We start from the raw sequence: 21,703 nt of genomic DNA on the forward strand, positions 1-21,703 counted from the left end.
GGATAGGCCCAATGACCTACCCTTGTTTTAAATAAACGGAAAGGAGCAGAATGATGGTGACAGGCTGGAGAGCGTGGTGGAAAATAGAGGGTTTTTGTCCCTCTATCTCCCTTCTGTCTGTGTTTTGGGAAGCAATGTTACGGTGGGGTTTGAATAATGTACCTTTCATTTGGAAATTTTCACAAAGATTCCTCCCTAATCATGCAGCACATATACCAATATAGACTGGCAACATGTGATGGTGCTCATCCAGTATCTTTGAGGGCGTTCATTTTCTTTTTAAAAGACGTCTCTTACCTTCGACGTTCATATCATTCTGCATGCTCAATTTGTAAAATGTTGATTTATTCATATTCTGTGAACCCACTTTAAAATCATCCTCCGTACCATTTGGAAGTGACGATTCTTCTGATGAAAGATAATTCACTGGAGCAGCGTTCCTTTCTCTTTATCTTTGACATCAGGGCCCTCTTCATATTAAAATGTATCTTTACCCACCATATGTTTATTAATGGCTTGCAACAATCAAAATTTTAACCTGCGCAGAGGTTTAATACTGTGCAGAAACATTAAATCTTTAAAAAATAAATGTTGGCCCCAAACCTGCATTAACGCTAAGCAGTGGATAATTGTAAATTATCTTTGCTGTTAAAATATAGCTGGTTAATGCTGAAATTAAAATGACAATCTTTCATAAAGCACTTTCACGTCACCAGAAATTACTATTATACAGGCCACGCTGTAAAGATAAATCAATTGACTGGCACACTTCATCATCAGACTTGTAATTTAGATTTAGTGTTATTGCAAAATCTACAATATGCCCAATAACAAATTGCGTGCTTATATTGCAACAGAATAATCAGAAGCTGCAATCAGTCTACTCTAATAATACCATGGTTAAATGTAACACCGCACAATTCATTCAATTCAGCCTGAAGTGGATGAGGATTTCATTGCAAGATTTGTAATATAAAAAGAGCACTGTACTCAGAAAGTAAATCAACATGAACTATATCTTATTTTGCATGCTGTATTTTCATTATAATGTTTTCTGCAGGAGCCCTGCAGCACCAGAAAATATGACATAAAAAGTAAAGTTACCTTATAATGCATACTGCAGTAAAAGCAGCAGCTCTATTGTGAACATGGAGTATGATAAAACTGCCGAGATATATTCAGCTTCACTGCCCAGTCATTAGGTATGAATCTCACAGGATACAGTGGGGGTGATTTCCAATTTACATCAGAATGTAAAACGGTCTTGTAGGCTGCCCGTTATTAAAAATGTCTGGGCATCCATCAGATCAATGCAAAGCAACATGTGCATGCTTTTCATAAAGGGCAATACTGATTTTACTTTCTGGTGGCAAGTTGTAAATTACCACCAGCATCTCCACTTGCTGAAGGAGAAAGTGGCAGCTCAAATACAAATGTACCTAGAGAGTGGCCAGTGGCCTGAACCTGCCTCGGTTTCTTCATGTCGAAGGTTTCAAAATGGAAAGCATAACAACAAAAATAGCACAATGATACAATACTTAAATGAAACAATTAGCTTTTTCTGTAAAAGTTCACAATTCAAATACTTCCTTCACGGATAACACAACAGTGGGAGGAGAACAAGAGCAGCAAAAATACATGTGTTTTTAATTGAAGTTTTCTTTCTGACTGGCTGAGTACATACAGTGTCATGTAGCAAGTTTCACTTCATACACAAGTGAAATTACAAGTCGGTGAACAGTAAAAACAGATACAAGCTATACGGGTAACCTTCCAAGTCCATGCGCTGCTGTGACTTTCACTGAAATCAAATGCTGTCAATTTTCCAGTGTGTTCTGGGAGTACCTGCTGGCAACACGTAACTTGGAAAATGACCCCCTAGACCTGGAACCATGACAAACAATTCCCTTATTTATACATTTATATAATACAAGGATACATTTTCCACTCAGCGTAAATGGAGCATAATTGAAGAAAATAACTAGCTCAGCCCGTGATTTCCCCGACAATCAATTTCAACTGAGGGAAATTAAAGGCTTTGCATTCACATGATTTTTCAAACATGTTGAGTGAAGAGCCCACAGAAAATTAAACTAATCTGTAATACAGTACCTGTAAATTTAAAGCACCCAGTCTAAGCAGGTCAGTACTCGCGACATAGTGGGCAAGCAGTTTGATGACGCTTCGTCTATTCTAAGAAATGGACCCACACCAAAACATTACTGGAAAAAGTTAACAGTTTTCACCTTAACCCTCGTGTGACAAGCAGTACCTTGAAATAATTCATTGAAGTGCCAACTGAGGGCTGAGCAAAATGTAACAGTGTCTACAAATTGACAAGTCCAACAAGTCAAAACAAATGGTACAAAATATAAAAATCAAGATATAATATCTTTCTAACTGATTACAACTAAATATGTAGCACCACAGTGATGAGAAATCTTTGTTCTGAGGTAACCATGAAGCACCTTGACATTTGTACAGTTATAAAGTTGTGTTTGTAGAATTCCCAGTATGATACACCATAAAGAGAACACGTTTCTTTAAAACAGTGCACATTGTAACTGGCACACGTGAGAAAAATTCAAACACTCGGGACCATTTCAGCTTGACAGTCAATATGTCCGTGTTGACTGGGTGAACCAGGTCTCTGATGGGTCGAGATGGTGGCGAGGGGAGTGGGACCGAGGGGAAGAGGAGTTGAACTGTTACAAAAATGTAAAATTATTCAAACAATCCCAGATGCATTCAGTGCCTGGATGTCAACAGAGGTGATATAATCTGTTGATTTTATTCATTTATACTGTTCCTGGTCGTCTCTATCGGTTCACTCCTCACAGACTGGACAACATTCACCTTGCTTCATCACCGGGTTGTTGCAGCTCTGAGGGCAGGTTGTCACCACGCACTTGACCTCTGTATCCTGTAAGTATCAGGTGGTAAATAAAACGATTAAGACCAAAGGCTGAATTTTTAAAAAACAAGTTAGGGATCAGGGTTGGGATCACGCTTGGAGGTAGGCAGGTGCATAATTTAGCACCACCAGCCTCTGTGCCAGTTCCCCGGCATGATCCTGATCCCATGGCATTTTGGAAGAGGTAAACTCACCTTTGGACTGGCTACACACTAGCAAGCAGTGGGTAGGTAGCCAATTTAGATTAATTAGATTCAATTAAGTGGCCAACGGAGCTGGGCCACAGCTGCAGCACATCTGATCAGCGGCCATTTTGTTGCACCATGCGGTCCCTTGAAGATTGCCTTTTGGCTGACCGTCTTAAAGGGACTGCTTCTGGTGTGCGGCCTGCTGGTCCCCTGCGCCAAAGGTTCTGGAATGCTGTGTGGCTATGCAGCTTAGAGGAAATGATGCCTTTTGTTGTTCACTGTCTGCATCCTAACAAAACAGCCCCCTCAGCTGTTGGGGCTGTCAATTTTCTCTTACTTTGACACTATTTTCAAAAGGTGTCACAAAACAATTTCCATTTCGGATACCCTAAGTGCAAACCTTCAAACAGCAGTGACGGATTAAATAGATTTTGTAAGGAATTCCGAGCATACTCGCCCTCAAAGGTTGTTTTTAATCATTATCGAGGTGTAGCATCTCTGGCAAGGCCAGTTTTTATTATTCAGCCCGAGATAAATGTGTTTGTTTGCTTGGCCACATCAGAGAGTAGTTAATAATTGCATTTTGTTTCCAGATTCAAACTCCCAAAGCAGAAATTGATTTTACATTCTCTGGATTATTAGCTCAGGCCTCCAGATTCCCAAGTCCAGTAACAGAACTACTACACTACCATATCTATATTCAAAATTAATTCAGGTAAAAGGTTTATCAAATGGAAGCAACATGGAATTTTAGATGGCCCCATCCCTCAGCTATTATTACCAAAACCAGCATCAGAAATACATCTGTGAAGCGAACACTATTTTTCATATTTATTTATGGGTGAATCTAGAGAATAGGAAATCCATGGGCCTGATTCAACCAAATGGGAACAGTGTCATAGTGAGTGCGTTTAGTCACATGCTTCCCGGCGCTCGTATTGCCGAGAAACACATGGCTATACAGCGCAATCTGCGTTGTATGAAGGACCACAGCTGGGAATGCGCGGCTGAGGCTTCACATAGTGCCGTTTTGTACACTTGGCAGCTCCACTCTCTGGAACTCCCCAAAATGGCATCCTGATTTCCGAGGCCCACAAAGCAATCCCTGACTTCACCCCGCCCCAGCCCATCAGCACTATGGAAGGGTCCCCGGCTCCCCCCACCCACATCAGTGCCAGGCTGGCACTCAGGTGGCACTGCCAAGGTGCCAGGCTGGTGGTGCCATGGTACCCAGGTGGCATCATCAGTGCTAGGGCACCACTCTGCCCAAAGGGCATGCAGCTGGGGGCCTCCGATCCCCGAGGAGACCCCCAATGTTGTTCCGTCTGATCCCTGTTTGTGGGGACCAGCTTTTTTTTCCCAAAAAATATACTTTATTCATAAAATCTATAATAAACATTACAGAACATTTCAAATTGTGACTGTACATTTCCATCAAAGTTACACATTCCCTTGACTTTCTTCCATTCAATTGGGATGACATTACACATATCCCTCTTTACATTACAATTATTTCTTAAATATTTACATTGTCATGTTTCTTTTATACATTGGAGTGTTAATGACCCAGACCGAGGGGTTTTACACAGTTACCCACCCCTCGGTGTACATGTGCTGGAAGACCTTACACAGTGGCCTTTCCCCATTGCGCCTTGGCGGCAGCTGCCCCAAGGTTGAGTGTGTCCCTCAGCACGTAGTCCTGGACCTTGGAATGTGCCAGTCTGCAACACTCGGTCGAGGACAATTCTTTGCACTGGAAGATCAGCAAGATACGGGCAGACCAAAGAGCGTCTTTCACCGAGTTGTTGACCTTCCAGCAGCAGTTGATGTTTGTTTCGGTGTGTGGCCCCGGAAACAGTCCATAGAGCACAGAGTCCTGTGTCACAGAGCTGCTCGGGATGAACCTTGACAAATACCACTGCATCTCTCTCCAGACCTTCTTTGCGAAGGCACATTCCACAAGGAGGTGGGTGACCATCTTATTTCCCCCACAGCCACTCCGAGGGCAGCGTGCAACGGTGCTGAGCCTTCGGGTGTACATGAAGAATCTGACGGGGAGGGCCCTTCTCACCACCAACCAAGCTAGGTCTTGGTGCTTGTTTGTAAGTTCTGGTGATGAGGCGTTCTGCCAGATTACTCTGACAGTCTGCTCAGGGAACCATCCAACATCCTCCACAGTCTCCTTTTCCCTGAGGGCCTCGAGGACATTATGTGCTGACCACTGCTTCATTGTTATGGTCAAAGGTGTTTTTCTTCAAACATTTTTCCACGAGGGACAGGTGGTACGGTACGGTCCAACTACTTGGAGCGTTCCGCGGCAATGAGGCCAGGCCCATCCTTCGTAACACCGGGGACAGGTAGAACCTCAGTATGTAGTGACACTTGGTCTTTGCATACCGGGGGTCCACGCACAGCTTGATGCAGCTGCACACAAAGGTGGCCATCAGGATGAGGGAGACGTTGGGTACGTTCCTCCCTCTTCTATCCAGAGGTTTGTATATGGTGTCCCTTCGGACACGGTCCATCTTGGATATCCAGATGAATTTGAAGATGGCCCGGGTGACTGCTGCGGCGTAGGGCCGGGTAATGGGCTAGACCTGCGCTACGTGCAGTAACACCGAGAGTACCTCACACCTGATGTCGGTGATCCACCCTGACCAGACCTGTGCTGTACCCGGCAGGAAGCTCTCTGATAGCCTTGCGCTGCTCAGGGATACGATCGCCTATGTGCAGGACAGGAGGGTGGACACCTGCCTCATCAGCCTTGACCAGAAGAAGGCTTTTGACAGAATATCGCACACCTACATGATGGATGTGCTCTCCAAAATGGGGTTTGGGGAGGAAATTCGCAATTGGATCAAACTGCTCTACACAAACATCTATAGTGCAATCTCAATCAATGGATGGAAATTAGAAAAGTTCCAGATCAAATCTGCAGTCAGGCAGGCTGCCCACTCTCCACGGCCCTGTTTGTGTGCTGCATAGAACCTATTGCCGAATCCATCAGGAAGGATCGGGGTATAAAAGGAGTGATGATCCCAGGCAGCGGAGGCGTGCAGGTCAAGGCCTCCCTGTACATGGACGACATTGCCGTTTTCTGCTTGCATCCCGCGTCTGTACGCAGGCTCGTGAATGCCTGCGACCAGTTTAAACTGGCCTCGGGAGCCAAGGTAAACCGCGGCAAGAGCGAGGCCATGTTCTTTGGGAACTGGACTGACTGGTCCTTTGTCCTCTTCACTGTCAGGACAGACTACCTGAAGATGCTGGGGATATGGGTCGGAGTGGCTGGGGCGTGCACCAAAAACTGGGAAGAGCGCATTGCCAAGGTAAGACAGAAACTGGACTGTAGGGAGCAACGGGCAAAACCCTGTTTGTGGGGACCAGTGCTGAACGGCGCTTGCCCGCGGTCTCCGAGGTGAAGGGGTTGAATCCCAAAGCCTCAGGTATCTTGGGAATCTGCACATTAGAGTGAGACTAACTGATGGGCGGGATTTACATTGCAACATCTCGCAAGATCGTGTTGAATTTCGAGAGGCATTGTGAGCCGGGTAGATCCCGGGAGCGGGGTCTCCCGGCTTCTATCGGCCATGCTGCACCACGGTGAGCTGCTTATCCAGCGCAGTGTGGCCACTGGATCGCGCCCATTATCTCTTTTAAATTTCCTAGTTTCTTAATTCCTCTGGCGATAGTATGTTCCCTTGTTCTACAGTACTGAGTTAACTTATATCTTTAGTAAATTTGTGCTGCGTTAACTCATCATGTGGGCGAAAAGCAATTTTGGTGGGTTCACTGGTAGCAAATTGACCGCCCTTTACACACAGTAGCCAATTTCTCTCCATATAAAGTAAAATTTTCATCCCTTTGAGAACACAGCTGGATGTATTTAAATCCATGAACAATGGTGTTATTCTCGAGTGGTGTTTGGAAAATAACTGGCAGTTAACAACTTTCAGAGATTTATTTCCTACCTTACAGAGACACAATGTGCATGGATCTTTCTGCCAATGTTCATCTTCACGTCTTATATTCCCATCCTTGTCAATGCAGCCTGTTAATTTCAAGTGAGCTTCAAGCTTTTCTATCTATTATTTATTTTGAAAAAAGGTGAAGTTTAAGGTTGAAAACAAACATTTTGCTTTTTGTCTTGAATTTTCCCATATTTTTAGAAGCACGAATTTTTTTGGCTTCACCCCATCGTCAATGCAGATATTAACACCGGGATTTTGCAGCCTCGTTGTGGCGGAACCCGTCGTGGGAGATTCGGTGGTCCAGCCAAATGTCCACCGACTTTCAGGGGGACCAGGCAATCCCGGTGGTCGGTGGGGCCAGGAAATCCCACTCTAAGTTATCATTACAAGAACCCAGGATTATTCTCTCCCCCTATGGGGTGGCACTGTAGCACAGCGGTTAGCACTGTTGCTTCACAGTACCAGAGGCCCGGGTTCGATTCCCGGCTTGGGTCACTGTCTGTGCAGAGTCTGCACATTCTCCCCGTTTCTGCGTGGGTTTCCTCCGGTTTCCTCCCACAGTCCAAAGATATGCGGGTTAGGTGGATTGGTCAAGCTAAATTGTCCTGTAGTGTTCAAAATGTTAGGTGCGATTGCTGGGTTACGGGGATGGAAGGTGGATGTATGGGCTTAGGTAGGGTGTTCTTTCAGGGGCCGGTGCAAACTCGATGGGCTGAATGATCTCCTTCTGCACTGTAAATTCTATAATTCATCGTCACTGCAAATTAGACTGGCTCAATCAGGCGAAAACTGAAGGTTCTGAACCTGGGAACTTCCTGATCTGTATAGCTAGCTGGGTTCAGCATCACAGTAAAAGTAAAGTCGCCATAGTCCCAGATGACGAGAGGCTGCTTTCCCCTATGAGGGGGAGAGCTGACTGGCGGTGATTTAACCTGAGTATCGCCACATCTCAGGCAAGGGCAAGGTTGAGAAGGCGGGTCCTTCATGAATAACGTCAGCCAATACGGGGATTGAACCCACACTGCCGGCCTTACACAAACCAGCTGTCCAGCCTACTGAGCTAAACCGGCCCCGACATTATGGCGTCACATTATGGCTGTGTCTACTCATTGATGGAAGGCAATTCAATTTGAGCTTAAAATGAAAACACCATACTTATCAAAGTAAATGTTGATACTATTGAAATGCAAATAAAATTGAATGCACAGTACTGTGCAGGCACTCCAAAACCCCACCCTACTCCAGAATGGGGTATGATGAGTAGAGGTCTTCTTGAAGAGTCACTTAAGAATTGTCAGGTATATGTAGGGAATAAAGGAGCATTAAAGACCAATGTGACACAGCTGAGTGTTCCCTTATAGTTACTGCGGGTTAAATACCTTTCTGTGCTGCAGGCACACTCATTTAATTCCAGTGACTTCAGTTACGCACATTTGAAATTAAAAAACAGAAGAATGACTGCAACTGTAGCACAACAAGCTGTAGCTTGCTGCTTTGAGAGAAGTCAGAACAAGTTTAGAGAATAGGTCAGGGTGTGTATTCCATGAAGTAATGTGGTCCTAATGTCAATATTCTGGGTAAACTTTGAAAGTACCGGAACATAGTTTGTATCTGAAATCAACTTGGCAGAGGAAAGCAGGTACACATAGGCAATTAACATAATGGACAGGAGTTTCCACTTTGGGCGTCATTGGCAATTCAGTTGCAAATTGTGCTCAAAGTTACAAGTTTTGAGAAGAGCCTTGTTCTGATGTTTCTGCTGAAAGTTTACCGAATGTAAAGTCTGCCATGAATAGAATGTAATTTACGGAATATGTTTTTGCACAGTTTCTCATGCAATGTTATTTAATCCAGTGTAAAAATATCATCGAAAATCAATTGGCACTAGATGGAATTCACCCTTGAAATTCCTGATCTTTTGCATTGCTTTGGTCAATTTGTGGTGAATTGCGCTGGAGAAACCATCACAACCTCGTGTAAACGTCAATGTTCTTTTGCCTCCATTTCATTCCAATACAGACTATTGCTAAGACAGTCTTGCTCTCTATTGATTTAATGTTCTTAAATTGAGTGCTACAACTTCAACTAATTTATGACACATATAGATACAATTAAATCAGTATTCTCATTCAGAAGTGTCTACGAGTTGCTGGAAATGGGGGAAACATAACTGGTGAGTAAAGTACATTCTGCCAGGGTTCCCGTTAAGGGAAATTGTGGAGCGTTGCAAATACGATGTTTCACAAGATGATTATGTTTTGAACTGTCTCTTTACTTCAAGGTAAAATAGAGTATTGGTGTTGTGTTCATCCCTGTAAAGTAATGCTTTATAACTTTAAAACATTAATAAGGGTTATCTTTTCTGAGTTTTGTGTATTGGTGGCTTGATTGAAACCCTTTAGGGTCCTAACGGTAGTGAATCTTGGGAATGCCCTTCCTCAAAAGGCAGTGGAATCAGTCTTTGACTATTTTTAAGGCGAGGTAGATAGATTCTTGATTAACAAGGGGGTGAAATGTTATCAGGGATAGATGAGAGGTTGCAATCAGATCAGCCATGATCTTATTGAATGACAGAGTAGGCTCGAAGAGCTGGGGGGCCTACACCTGCTCCTAATCTGTATGTTCGTAAGCACAAGATAATGTTTTGTTACTGTTGCTTTTAGATTGTTTGTTGCAGTAGAAGTTTTAAAACTTGAAATCAGGCAAATTTCTTTCAGTCGGTAACTGAGAATCCAAATATTTTAAAAAAAGTTATCAGTTTTTACGGAGATTGTAATGGGAGGCAGAGCAGGGGAGCTTATGGTGTGTTATTATGCTCTACCTGGTAATGCTTGGTGCTGACTTGTGGTATCAAAATATCGCTCACTTTGGCAATCAACAAAAATAATTTGAAAGCTAAATGGTTGCCATTAAATGGTTGGTGTAATATAAAGCACAAATAAATAAGGAGCTACCTTTAACGTGCAACATAGCTTCAGAGCTTAACAAGTGATACCCAAACAATTATATAGTTTACCAAATATCTGAAAAATTCCTACCTTTCTCCTTAGGTTTCCCAATTCAGCTGCACAGTTGTCGAGCTGTTTGGAGGAGTTGGAAACCTTTTCCTGAACTTCCCCATCTCTAAAGGAAATGACCATATAACAATATCTCTAAACGCTGATAACGTATGAGAAGCATAATGCAAATAAGAAAAATTGGACCCAATGCCAACTGAATATCAAAACAAATTGCTCAAATTATATATTTTACAACTGTATTGTGAAATGGAATCGGACACAACTTAAGCGATCTTCTTCCTAATAGATTACACACATTTATACTGCATGGCCACTATAGTCTAGTGTTAGTGTTGTAGATCAAATGTAATGGTTTTATACGGAAATTCTCTACGATTTTAGTGGAGGTATTAACTCCTTTGAAATAAGATCAGTCTTTGCATTAAATTGCACAGGAATATGAACATGGATCTACTAATATCTGACTTTGTTTCTCCAATATCCTAACAAATCCGCTTTGTGATCTTTCCTCAGATGAATGCTGTGTTCGGTCTGTTTCTCTTTTAACGGCTAGATTTGAATCCATGATTCTTTTCATTACTGCTGCTTTCAAAATCAGTTTCACTTTTCAGGAGCTGGGTTAATTTGGAACACCTATGTCAAGATGATCTCAATGAAGTGGAGTATTCTGCAGTTGAGCTGAAATGCACCCAAATGCATTTTATATTTCATTTCACTTGTGTTAAATGACGACGATGCAATGGTTAGCACTGTTATCTCACGGCGCTGAGGACCCGGGTTTGATCCCGGCCCCGGGTTTGATCCCGGCCCCAGGTCACAGTCTGTGTTTGCACATTTTTCCCGTGTGTGCATGGGTCTCACCCCCACAACCTAAAGATGTGCAGGGTAGGTGGATTGGACACACTAAATTGCCCCTCAATTGGAAAAATATAAAAACAAATGACGATATTGTTTTATTTCATTGCCTAGCAGGGTTGTGGAATTTGAAATCTACTTCCATTGCACAAGCGCTGGCACTCACAATGAACTCCCCAACGCAATACCAGCCAGCATTGGCACCATTATACAATGTATTTCGTAATTTGTGGAATCCGAAAATTCTGCCAAGCTTCAATCATTTTTCTCATCTTTTTCAATGTTACAATAAAAAAGATGAGGATCAGACCATTTCTGTTATGGGGAATAAAGTCTGTTTCTTCTTTAAAGTAGAAAAACATCTGACATTAAAAATTAAAGGATACAATTAGTCTGACAATAAAGTTGAAGAAACAGGCAATGGTACAAAAAGTAACAGTATTAAGTTTGTCTTTATTCATTCTTGGGACGTGGGCACCACTGGCGAGGCAAGCATTTATCACCCATCCCAGAAGATCGTGTTTGAGCTGACCTCTTGAAACGCTGCAGTCAGTGTAGTATAGGTCAGGGTGTTTCAAACTGCGGGTCGCAACCCATGGGTGGGTCACGGGCGGGCGTTGGCAGGGCCACGGAGCGATCGATCTCGGCTTTCCCGATCGCGGGAGAAGCGCCCAATGACCGTGACAGGCTTTTAAGAATGCCGGCTGCGACCAGCTTTTAAGTTGCGAATGCCGGCCATGACCTGCCTTTATGGACCAATATTGCAGTCTTCCTGCTAGAAGCAGCAACAGAGAGCAGGTCATGCACCCAGGACGTACACTGACATCACGCATCCTTTATTTTGGGTGCAAAATCATAAGATGAGAGATTCATCCATTTTGTAGCTGCCAGCACTAGGGACTGTGAAGAACTGGATCATTTTATTATAAGGAGGAAAGGGCCAGAAACACAAACAGGGCAGGATCTTGCAACTGAATCTGCTGGAGAGAACTGCTTAGGAGAATCTTGGCAGGACCAAACTAGTGCTAGTATGAGCTGTATACAAAACACCAGGGTCTCTGGTGAATAACCCATTAAAAATAAACTGAAATCGGGAACAAAGCAGTACAAAGATTATTTCTTGAGGCATGGCTTTGTTAATTGTGCCAGTGCAAATCAGGATGCAAAGTACATGTGTGTTACATGCAGGGAAGTACTGGCAAATGAGAGTTGGATACTAACTATGTCGTACCTTGCTTACATCTTCTAAATTCTAAATGAACTGAACCTCAAATTTCAAGGGAAGGATGATGATTGCTTTTGGCACTGTGAAGAAATAAATGCTTTCTAAAAGTCTTTGAAAATTGGCAAGTGCGAGTACAAAGTCAAAACTGCTACTTGTTCCCCACACTGCTACAACATATCAAAGAAAACAGTGTTAGTAAGGAAACTGTCAATCGCCCAGCAAGCCTTATTCAGTTGCCTCTGGCTGCGCTTCTTTACAAAGGAGAAGGTTCAGAATTTGAAAGTGAACAGGCGGGTGAAAAATCCTTATGAGTTTGAGACCCAGAGTCAATTGTTAACTTACAGCTGACACAAAATGAGGAGACTGAACCTCACCTGTGACAGTATTCAATTACACTCCTTTTTTTTTAGAAAATATTTTATTGAAGCATTTGTAATTTTCATTTACATTCCTGACTTGTGCCTTGTAGATGGTGAACAGGCTTTGTGGAAGGGGGTGGTCAGGAGTGGCAGCACGGTAGCATTATGGTTAGCACAGTTGCTTCACAACTCCAGAGCCCCAGGTTCGATTCCTGGCTTGGGTCACTGTCTGTGCGGAGTCTAGACATTCTCCCCGTGTCTGCGTGTGTTTCCTCCGGGTGCTCTGGTTTCCTCCCACAGTCCAAAGATGTGGGGGTTAGGTGGATTGGACATGATAAATTGCCCTTAGTGTCCAAAAAGGTTAAGTGGGTGTTACTGGGTTCCATGATTAGGGTAGAGATGTGGGCTTGAGTAGGGTGCTCTTTGTAAGGGCCGGTGCAGACTCGATGGGCTGAATGGCCTCCTTCTGCACTGTAAATTTTATGATTCTATGGGGAAGTGAATTCTCTTAGAGGATTCTTAGCCTTTGACCTGCCCTGGTAGCCACAGTATTAATATGGCTAATCCAGTTCAGTTTCTGATCTATGCTAACCCCCAGGATATTGATTGCGGGGGTTTCACCGATGGTAATGCCATTGAAAGTCAAGGGGCGGTGGTTAGATCCTCTCTTGTTGAAGATGGTAATTGCCTGCAACTTGTTAATCTTATTAATTTAATTTGAATTTCACCTTGATGGGATTTGAACCTATGCCCAGGGAACTTGGGGCCCCTGGATTACTAGCCCAGTGACATTACCACTAAACCACCATCTCCCTTGAATAAGGGATATGGCGATGCATGGATAAGGGTGTTAGGAGTAGTGAGGTCACATACACGGAAAATTAGCCTAACTGGGATTAGCAAAGGGATCCAAATGCCCAGAGATGCAAACCACTAAAATTAGTAAAATTAGAAAATGCTAGAAACACTCACATCTTTTGTTTATTTACTTATCCCATCACCACTCCCTTTGACCTTATGTAATGAACCTTTATGTCATTTACACTCTTCTGTCCTCCACAATATAACAGATTTTTCTCCCATTATTTTTCCTCAACCTGTCCCCCTTTCACTTGTTCAAAACCTATTACATATGATCATAACTCCCATGAGGAAACCTTTATTGTACTCCCGTGGGAATCGTGGAGTACAAGCGCCCCAGGTAGGAAGCCTACCACCTGGGGCTCATTATGAGCGAAGGTTAAAAGCAGGCACAGATCAGGGCCTGGTGTTATTAGCCCTCCCAGCTAGGATTGCACTGGAAGAGAAATGCTGTGTTATGCAGACAATTGTAAATACTGGTAAATAAATCTACTTTACGTTTATTGTCACCCTCCTCTGCATCATCATACAGACCTAGCCTTTCCCAGTTATGATGAAAGATCACTGACCTTAAAATATGGGTGGGATTTAACGGGCCTGATAAGAATTGTGTGCACCAGTTGGGAGAAAGAGGAGGCCCAATGGAATTATTGTCCACCAAATACTTAACTGGATACCGCCAGACCTTCCCCAAGATTGTGGACCACAGGGACAGAAAACATGGCTGCCAAGAACTGACAGCCAATCAGAGGATGGAAACTCTTCAATGCCATCAATGCCAAAGGTGGAGGGAGAGTGTGATGGGGGTCGGTCGGAGGAACAGAGAGGTAGCTTTATGCATCACTTCTTCCTGAAGCTGTCTTCGATCAGGCACAGAGCAAGAGCAAGGAGCTCTCCCCCATCCCCAACCCCCACCACCCCTATCTCACCTGCAAGCAAACTCGACGAAGTGTTGCTGGGTGACCTTCAGGAGGTAGGGGAGAGCTGTGCAGGAGCTACCATTTAATTCCAGAGCCACCATTAAATTGCACTAGAGTCATAGAATCTTGGAAGTAGGGACAACTGGCATCAATTGGCTAATTAATGAGCTTATTTGATATCCCAGGGTTCATGCATCAGACCTTTCCCAACCCTAACTTAATTAGGAACAGTTATCCTGACAATGGGAATCTTATGTGGGTACTATCGCCCAATTCTCCAGCCCCCCGGCCCCGCCAATCATGTTTGTTCCAGTGAGCTCCATTAAATTCTGCATATTAACTCTGTTCCTCTCGCTGGGCCAGACCTGCTGAGCGTTTTCTGTTGTTATTTCAGATCGCCGCCTTTTGTTGTTGTCATTAAAAGTCGTGACAGGTTAACAGGACCATTTAACACAAAACCCTACATTTCTGGAAGGAAAGAATTGAAAAACAGCAAAGTTATGTTAAGTTATGTGTGGTCAGACCGCACTTTAAAAAAAAAGTATAAAGGGTAGGGGCCTCACGGTAGCATGGTGGTTAGCATCAATGCTTCACAGCTCCAGGGTCCCAGGTTCGATTCCGGCTGGGTCACTGTCTGTGTGGAGTCTGCACGTCCTCCCCGTGTGTGCGTGGGTTTCCTCCGGGTGCTCCGGTTTCCTCCCACAGTCCAAAGATGTGCGGGTTAGGTGGATTGGCCATGCTAAATTGCCCGTAGTGTAAGGTTAATGGGGGGATTGTTGGGTTATGGGTATACGGGTTACGTGGGGTTAAGTAGGGTGATCATTGCTCGGCACAACATCGAGGGCTGAAGGGCCTGTTCTGTGCTGTACTGTTCTATGTGGCTTGGGGAAGGCAGGAAAAGATAGATTTTAAGAATTATATCAAAATTGAGAGTTTATACCAAGCAGGTACAGTTGAAGAGCATCACTTTACACTAGAAAAGAGAAGTTAACCTGCTAAAGGTTGTTTTGATTATGAAAAGGTTTCATGGAGTAGATGTAAAATAAACATTTCCACTTGGTGGGAGACCAAAACTAGTGTCATGTGAGAGTACCTTTAAGAAATGAGTGTTTGTAAATGGGTGTGTATGTAAATATCTGTAGTAAATATCTGTAGTGAGAGTACCTTTAAGAAATAGGTGTTTACTACTGCAGCGATGTCAGAGAGTGGGTGGAGCTGGGCTGTCTGTCAGCTTTTTATTTTTGCTTTAGGCTTTTTGCTGCAGGGGGGTTTGGTTTCATCTTAGTTTTGGAAAAGCTGCAATCACAGCAGGATGTGTGCATCTCTGCAAGCTTATGAATGTCCATTTGCTGATTTCAACGTGGTAACTGTTCTCAGTAGTGAAGTTAAATCTGAGGTGCTTCTGTTAAAGGTTTTGTTTTAAGTCTTATGGATGTTGAAAGGAAAACTCAAGGATTACTTAGTGTTATATTCTTTGGGGGTTGTATTTGAATTGATGGTTGCTAAGATGTTCACTGTATGTTTTAAAAAGGTTAACTTGATTTCATAGAATGAACATTGTTTTGCTTTAAAAAAATACTTTTCCATTTCTGCTGTACCACACCTGGAGAGTGGGCCGTGTGCTCCCCATACCACAACCTAGTACAAGTTGTGGGTCAGGTGAACTCCATGATACACTTTGGGGTTCTCTAAACCCTGACCCATAACACTCGCGCCCAATAAATATAAGATCAAATCGATAAGAAATTCAAGAGAAATGCCTTTAACCAGAACATTATTAGGATGTGGAACTTGCTACCATAAGGGGTAGTTCGGGCGCTCAGGGAAAACTAGATAATTGCGTGAGGGAGCGAGGAGTAGAAAGGCATTCTGACAGAGTTAGATAAAAAGGGATGGAGCCTAAATACTGACATGGGCCAGTTAACCCAGGTGACCGGTTTCTGTGCTGTAAATTCAATGTAACCAATATGATAAATAACGTCAGATTCTGCCATGTTCTGGGACCAGGCACACTGAAAAACACGACTGCGAACATTATCTAACAGTCACGGTCGCTGAATTAGATAGTTGTAAACTTGCAGTAGTGTGGTTCACAAGTCACAAAAACTGGCTGAAGAATAGGACTGGCCCTTCTTTTTTCTTGTACTGCTGACAGATTCTACCTAAGGCATACTGTTCTCAGTTTCATTTTACATGCAAGTTATAATATAATTAGCAACGTATATGTCATACATTTTTCAGCTAAGCCAGGCTAGATAATAGAGGGTGTAGTGGGTCTGGAAGACTCTATTCAGTTAGATTATATCTGTTGCAGGGATGAGAATAGGCATGTGTGGTAAAATGGCCAACGGCCTGAATCTTAGGCCCAACACAGAATCGGACACTTTAAATCCAGAATTGGACACTTTAAATTAAACCACAGCCAGAACCACATACAAGCCTGATGATAAGCCAAACATCCAAGTTCGAATACACTGATCAGAGTAAGGCAAGCCTGGATTAGTCCTGTAAACAAGAGATTGGAGGTAATCGGCTCTATTCAGACAGATTGATTGTTGTGGTTTGTTCAAATGCAGCCAGACTTTCTGGTACCTTGATTTCCCTTATTTGGGATAAGGTTATGTGCGAACAATGCACCTGGGGATGGACCCTGGGGGGAGTTCTTGGTGTCCGGCAAAGTTGAAGTCGGGAACTCCATTAGGTATTGTGACCCCCCGTTCAGTGACTTAATAGGCTGAGGACCAGACAAACATCTAGAAGGGTGCGAAGAGGGGCATAAGAAGGGACACCCAGAGAGCCTCCCTAGCGAAGACCCGACACGGAGACTATGGACCAGATTCGGCAGCGAATCAGAGACGGACGGAAGAGGTGTACGAGAACCACCATTGCAGACGAAGGCTCTGAGATGACGACGACTCAAATGCTTGGACCCGCAGCTCGATCGAGTTCTTCGGTACGGATGGTATTAGAATCTTGGGCAGATAATATTAGGGATAATTTGGGAGAGTAACTGTTTTATTGTGCTTGTGAATAAATTTGGATTGAATCGTGAACCTGTGTCTATCATTTGTTCATCTCGCAAATACCTGGGTAAAAGGTTTTAATAATAAACTGGTCCAAGTGTCTGATAATTTACAGAAAACACACAGTAAAATGTCTCCACAATGCAACATCCATACCAACAAATAATGGATAAAGTGGTAAGAAGATAGAACCATAGATTATAGCCATCAAATTGCTACAGTGCAGGAGGTAATTCAGCCTATCGAGTCTGCACTGTTCCTCTGAAAGAGTCCAACCTGGGCCAACTTTCCCACCCTATCCCTGTAGCCCCACCTGACCTGCACACCTTTAGACACTAAGGGGCAATTTAGCACGGTCAATCCATTTAACCCGCACATCTTTGGACTGTGGGAGGAAATTGGAGCACCCAGAGGAAACCCACGCACTTTGGGGAAGAGCAAATTTAGAGGTCATCAATATAAAATAGTGACCAAGAAATCTAACAAGGATTTCAAAAGGAACTTCTTTAACCAAAGAGTGGTGGGAATGTGGAGCTCGCTACCACAGGACGTGGCTGAACGAATGGCTACTTAAAGGGAAGCTAGATAAACATATCAGGGAGAAGGGAATAACGGATTATAGGATAAGGGAGGATATGTGAATGGAGCATAAATGCCAGCATGGACTGGTTGGACTGAATGGCCTGCTCCTATACTGTATATGTTAAGTATTTCTATGAAAATTAATTGGTCTGCTTTCAGTGAGGCAATAAAAAGTTATAAACAAGTTGCAGCTAGTTTGCTTGTGTCAATGCTTGTAACAAGTAACACAGTAATTATTCAGTTTTATTATGCAACATGCTAAACAATGACTACCATTTAGTTTGAAACGACATTGGCGAATTCACAGTTTGCATGCTCCCTTTTGGGGATCTTCAGTCAGGAAACGGGAATTGGAAGTAGGGTGAAAACACCTGGAGTGCCAACTTTCAACACTCCATTCCTTTTGCCTGTGGCTCCAACTGGGAAGGGGGGCCACAGGCTAAATGTTTCATAGTAATAAATATATCTTAAAATATCAGGATAAATTGAAGGAAAACTGAAAAAAACAATGACGGATCAAGGCCACTAGAAAGCAGTAATGGGGGAAAGAAGAAATTAAACATAACTAAATGACAATATACAACAAATATGCCTCAATGCAAAGAGCAAGCAATAAAATATTAACATAAATTGAATTGTTTGTTGTGGCTGGCACAAAGTTAATTTAATTACTCACTCACATAGCATTGGCATCACGGTGTGCCCAGATCTGTGGAGCAAGATTTTCTTCCAGAAAGTTTTGGCTCAGAAATAGTTACCTCTCACTTTGTTTGGTCACCCGTTTGTAATTTGCAGACTTGTCTTCTGGGAAACTAAACTCCTCTGAACGCTTGCTGCGGAATCTTTGTGACAGGATATTGAATTGTCCCCGAGTTGTGCAGTCTAGACAAATCAAAACATTACACTGCATTACCATCAGCGTGTAGCAGTGCCAGTTCTGAAAAAAGATGATGCCCTTCATTCCCTTTAAGGTTTTCATTCAGGAAAGTCAAAAAATCACATCCTTTCAAAGTGCATATTCAATTTAGAGATTCACCGATTTTCCTGACACTCAGGCTGCATCTTCCTCCTTATGACCCAATGCTGTGAAATATTGTTGGCAACTTTGTACATCTGGGTTTTCACTCTGCTCCTGCCAATTCATAAGGAAGCCATTTTCCATTTTGTAAGTACTTTTCCATTCTTACATGACCGAAGCCCAGGAGACTGAATCTGGGATTCTTGAACAGGATGCTCAGTGTTGTATGATCGCAGTTCAAGAGCGACTTTCTTTCTTACCCTCTCCTTTTGTCCATTTGAAGCCACTCAACTTCCCACCCAGTGACACTCAACATTGCTGAGATGCATGACTTGGTACGTAATGAATCTTGCAAACATATATCTTATAGCTCTGTGATAAAGTGTGATTTTACCGCTTCATTTACGCTTCTTTATTTCTATTCACCGTTTATGAAGAAGTGTGTGATTTATATTTACTCATTTTCCCTTGCATTCTGAGAAGAACTTGCATTTATTTAGCATCCCAAGGTGCTTCAGGGGAGTAATCAAAAATCAGACACCAAGACAAAGAAAGAGATACTTGTATGGGCGACCAAAAACCTGGACTGAGGGTGGTCTTCAAGGAGGTGAGAGAGATGGAGTGGTTTACTGAGGAAATTCCAGTATGTTGGGCCGAGGTAACTGAAGACACAGTAGGAATATGAAGGGACAATTGGATATGTGAGACCAGAGTCTGAGGGACAGTTACTTCTGGAATAAGCTCAAGAAGAGATTTAAACTTGATGTGAATCAGTCACTTGTTTAGGTAAGTGAAGGCTGGGTGATGGGTGAGGAGAACTTGGTTCATGACAGGACAGAAGCAGGAATTGTTGTGGACGAGCTGAACATTGGCAGGGTGCAGAATGGTAAGTTGACTAGGAGAGTCAAATACAAGTCTGGCGGTGACATTGTCATGAATAAGCATTTCATCAAAGATGGGCGGATGGAGGAGATTTTGGCAATGTTATAGAGATGAAAGTAGGAAGGCTTTGTGATGGAGACGGTATGGAGTCAGAAACTCAGCTTAAGGTTGAATAGGCTGCAAACAGTATTTTTCCACTCAAGATGGTGACCAAAGAGAAGGGTCAGTTTGGTGGTGAGGGTAAGGATTTTGCAATGGGCAGAAAGGTGATGACTAAGATCTTCCCAAGGAGCAAGTGAAGGAAATTGGAGCTCCTTTAAGACTGGATATTGTATAAGCAGTCTGACAACACAAACAGCTGGGGGGAGGGGGTTCTAGAGTAATGATGGAGAGACAGAGTTGATTGTAGTTGACCCCAAATCTAGAGACAATGTCACCCAAGGGTAAGCACATAGGTAAGGAGAGGCCAACAGATAGATTCTTGGGCGATTCCAGAGATAAGGAAAGAGAACCATTGCTGTAGATATTCTGGCTAAGACAGGATAGATAATTAAGTATGAGCATTCCACCGAGCTGGACAAAGGAGTAGAGTAATTCCAATGTTGGACGGAGATCTCTCTATCACCTCTCCTCGCCTCCATTGACGGGTTGCTTGTCCGCTTTAAAGGTGCTCAAAGAACAAAGAACAAAGAAATGTACAGCATAGGAACAGGCCCTTCAGCCCTCCAAGCCTGTGCCGACCATGCTGCCCGCCTAAACTAAAATCTTCTACACTTCCTGGGTCCGTATCCCTCTATTCCCATCCTATTCATGTATTTGTCAAGATGTCCCTTAAATGTCACTATCGTCCCTGCTTCCACCACCTCCTCCGGCAGCGAGTTCCAGGCACCCACTACCCTCTGTGTAAAAAAACTTGCCTTGTACATCCCCTCTAGACCTTGCCCCTCGCACCTTAAACCTATGCCCCCTAGTAAACATGCTCCTTAAAACTTACCTCTCACGTTAAACATTTGGTTACTCTCCCCAAATATCTCCTCGTATGACTCAAGTGTCAAATTCTAATAATTCCTGTAAATTGTCTTGGAAAGTTGTACCACATTAAAGATGCGATGCAAATACATGATGTTGTTATCACAGCAAAATCATTATTGGTTGTTATAAGAGATATACATTGGGTACGATTTAACCACAGTGTTGAGCCCAGCGCGGATCTGGACCGACCGGTTAAATAGTGGGAAAAGCTGAAATCGAGATCCGCGCAGGGCGCGAATCAGCTTACCATCGAACCGGACGCTCCTGATGGCAAGTTCTGGATCTCGCCCAAATATGGCGAGCATATCATTAATCACAATAAGCACCAATTTCCATCCCAATGGAAGTTGAATGTAACTGCCTCCCGGGAATTAACTGACTCCCCAGTGAGAAATCACAAGTGCGTCGTTTAGTACTCCTTTTTAAAAACGAGAAGCTGGCACAATGGCTGCCGAGGGGAACCGAGGAGGTGAGTAGCCATTTCCATTTTCAGGCACGTAGCTCAAGGGCACTGGAACTTCCTTGTTGATCAATGGCTTGTGTGTTATATGGACTGTTAAGTAGTTGGGTTTTGATCTTTTTATATACAGGTACTGTTGACGGTTTGATAAACAAAATATTCTCAAGTGCATTCAAGTGCTATGTCTCAGACAATGATTATTACATTGCATTTCAATCAAACCTTGAAGCCTGAATACTTTGCCTGAACTCTAGGAGTGTTAGCATCACAGAGGCAGCAGCTAACAATCAAAACAATCAAGAGTTGGGCTTCAGCACTGGGGATATTCTCGTGATAAATAGTGTGTGTGTGGATCAGGGGAGGGCACCTGAACATGGTCTCCCTAATGTTCCCGGG

At 43.3% G+C, this 21,703-nt stretch overlaps 1 protein-coding gene across 3 annotated transcripts in view; it reads right to left on the minus strand.

Moving 5' to 3' along the window:
• Positions 1-1,019: 1,019 nt before the first annotated feature.
• The window catches only part of LOC119969573 (peroxidasin homolog), a 294,758-nt gene continuing 274,074 nt past the window's right edge, over positions 1,020-21,703 (minus strand). For all 3 annotated transcript variants that reach the window (XM_038803359.1, XM_038803358.1, XM_038803360.1), the window contains 4 exons: positions 18,674-18,797; positions 10,109-10,193; positions 7,071-7,184; positions 1,020-2,923 (listed from right to left, as the gene is read on the minus strand). In XM_038803359.1, the coding sequence (XP_038659287.1) occupies positions 2,828-2,923; positions 7,071-7,184; positions 10,109-10,193; positions 18,674-18,797 (419 nt within the window). In that variant the 3' untranslated portion in view covers positions 1,020-2,827. The remainder of the gene's footprint in view (positions 2,924-7,070; positions 7,185-10,108; positions 10,194-18,673; positions 18,798-21,703) is intronic.

This window comes from Scyliorhinus canicula, chromosome 7 (genome assembly GCF_902713615.1).
Source record: "Scyliorhinus canicula chromosome 7, sScyCan1.1, whole genome shotgun sequence".
In the NCBI taxonomy this organism is placed as follows: Eukaryota; Metazoa; Chordata; class Chondrichthyes; order Carcharhiniformes; family Scyliorhinidae; genus Scyliorhinus; species Scyliorhinus canicula.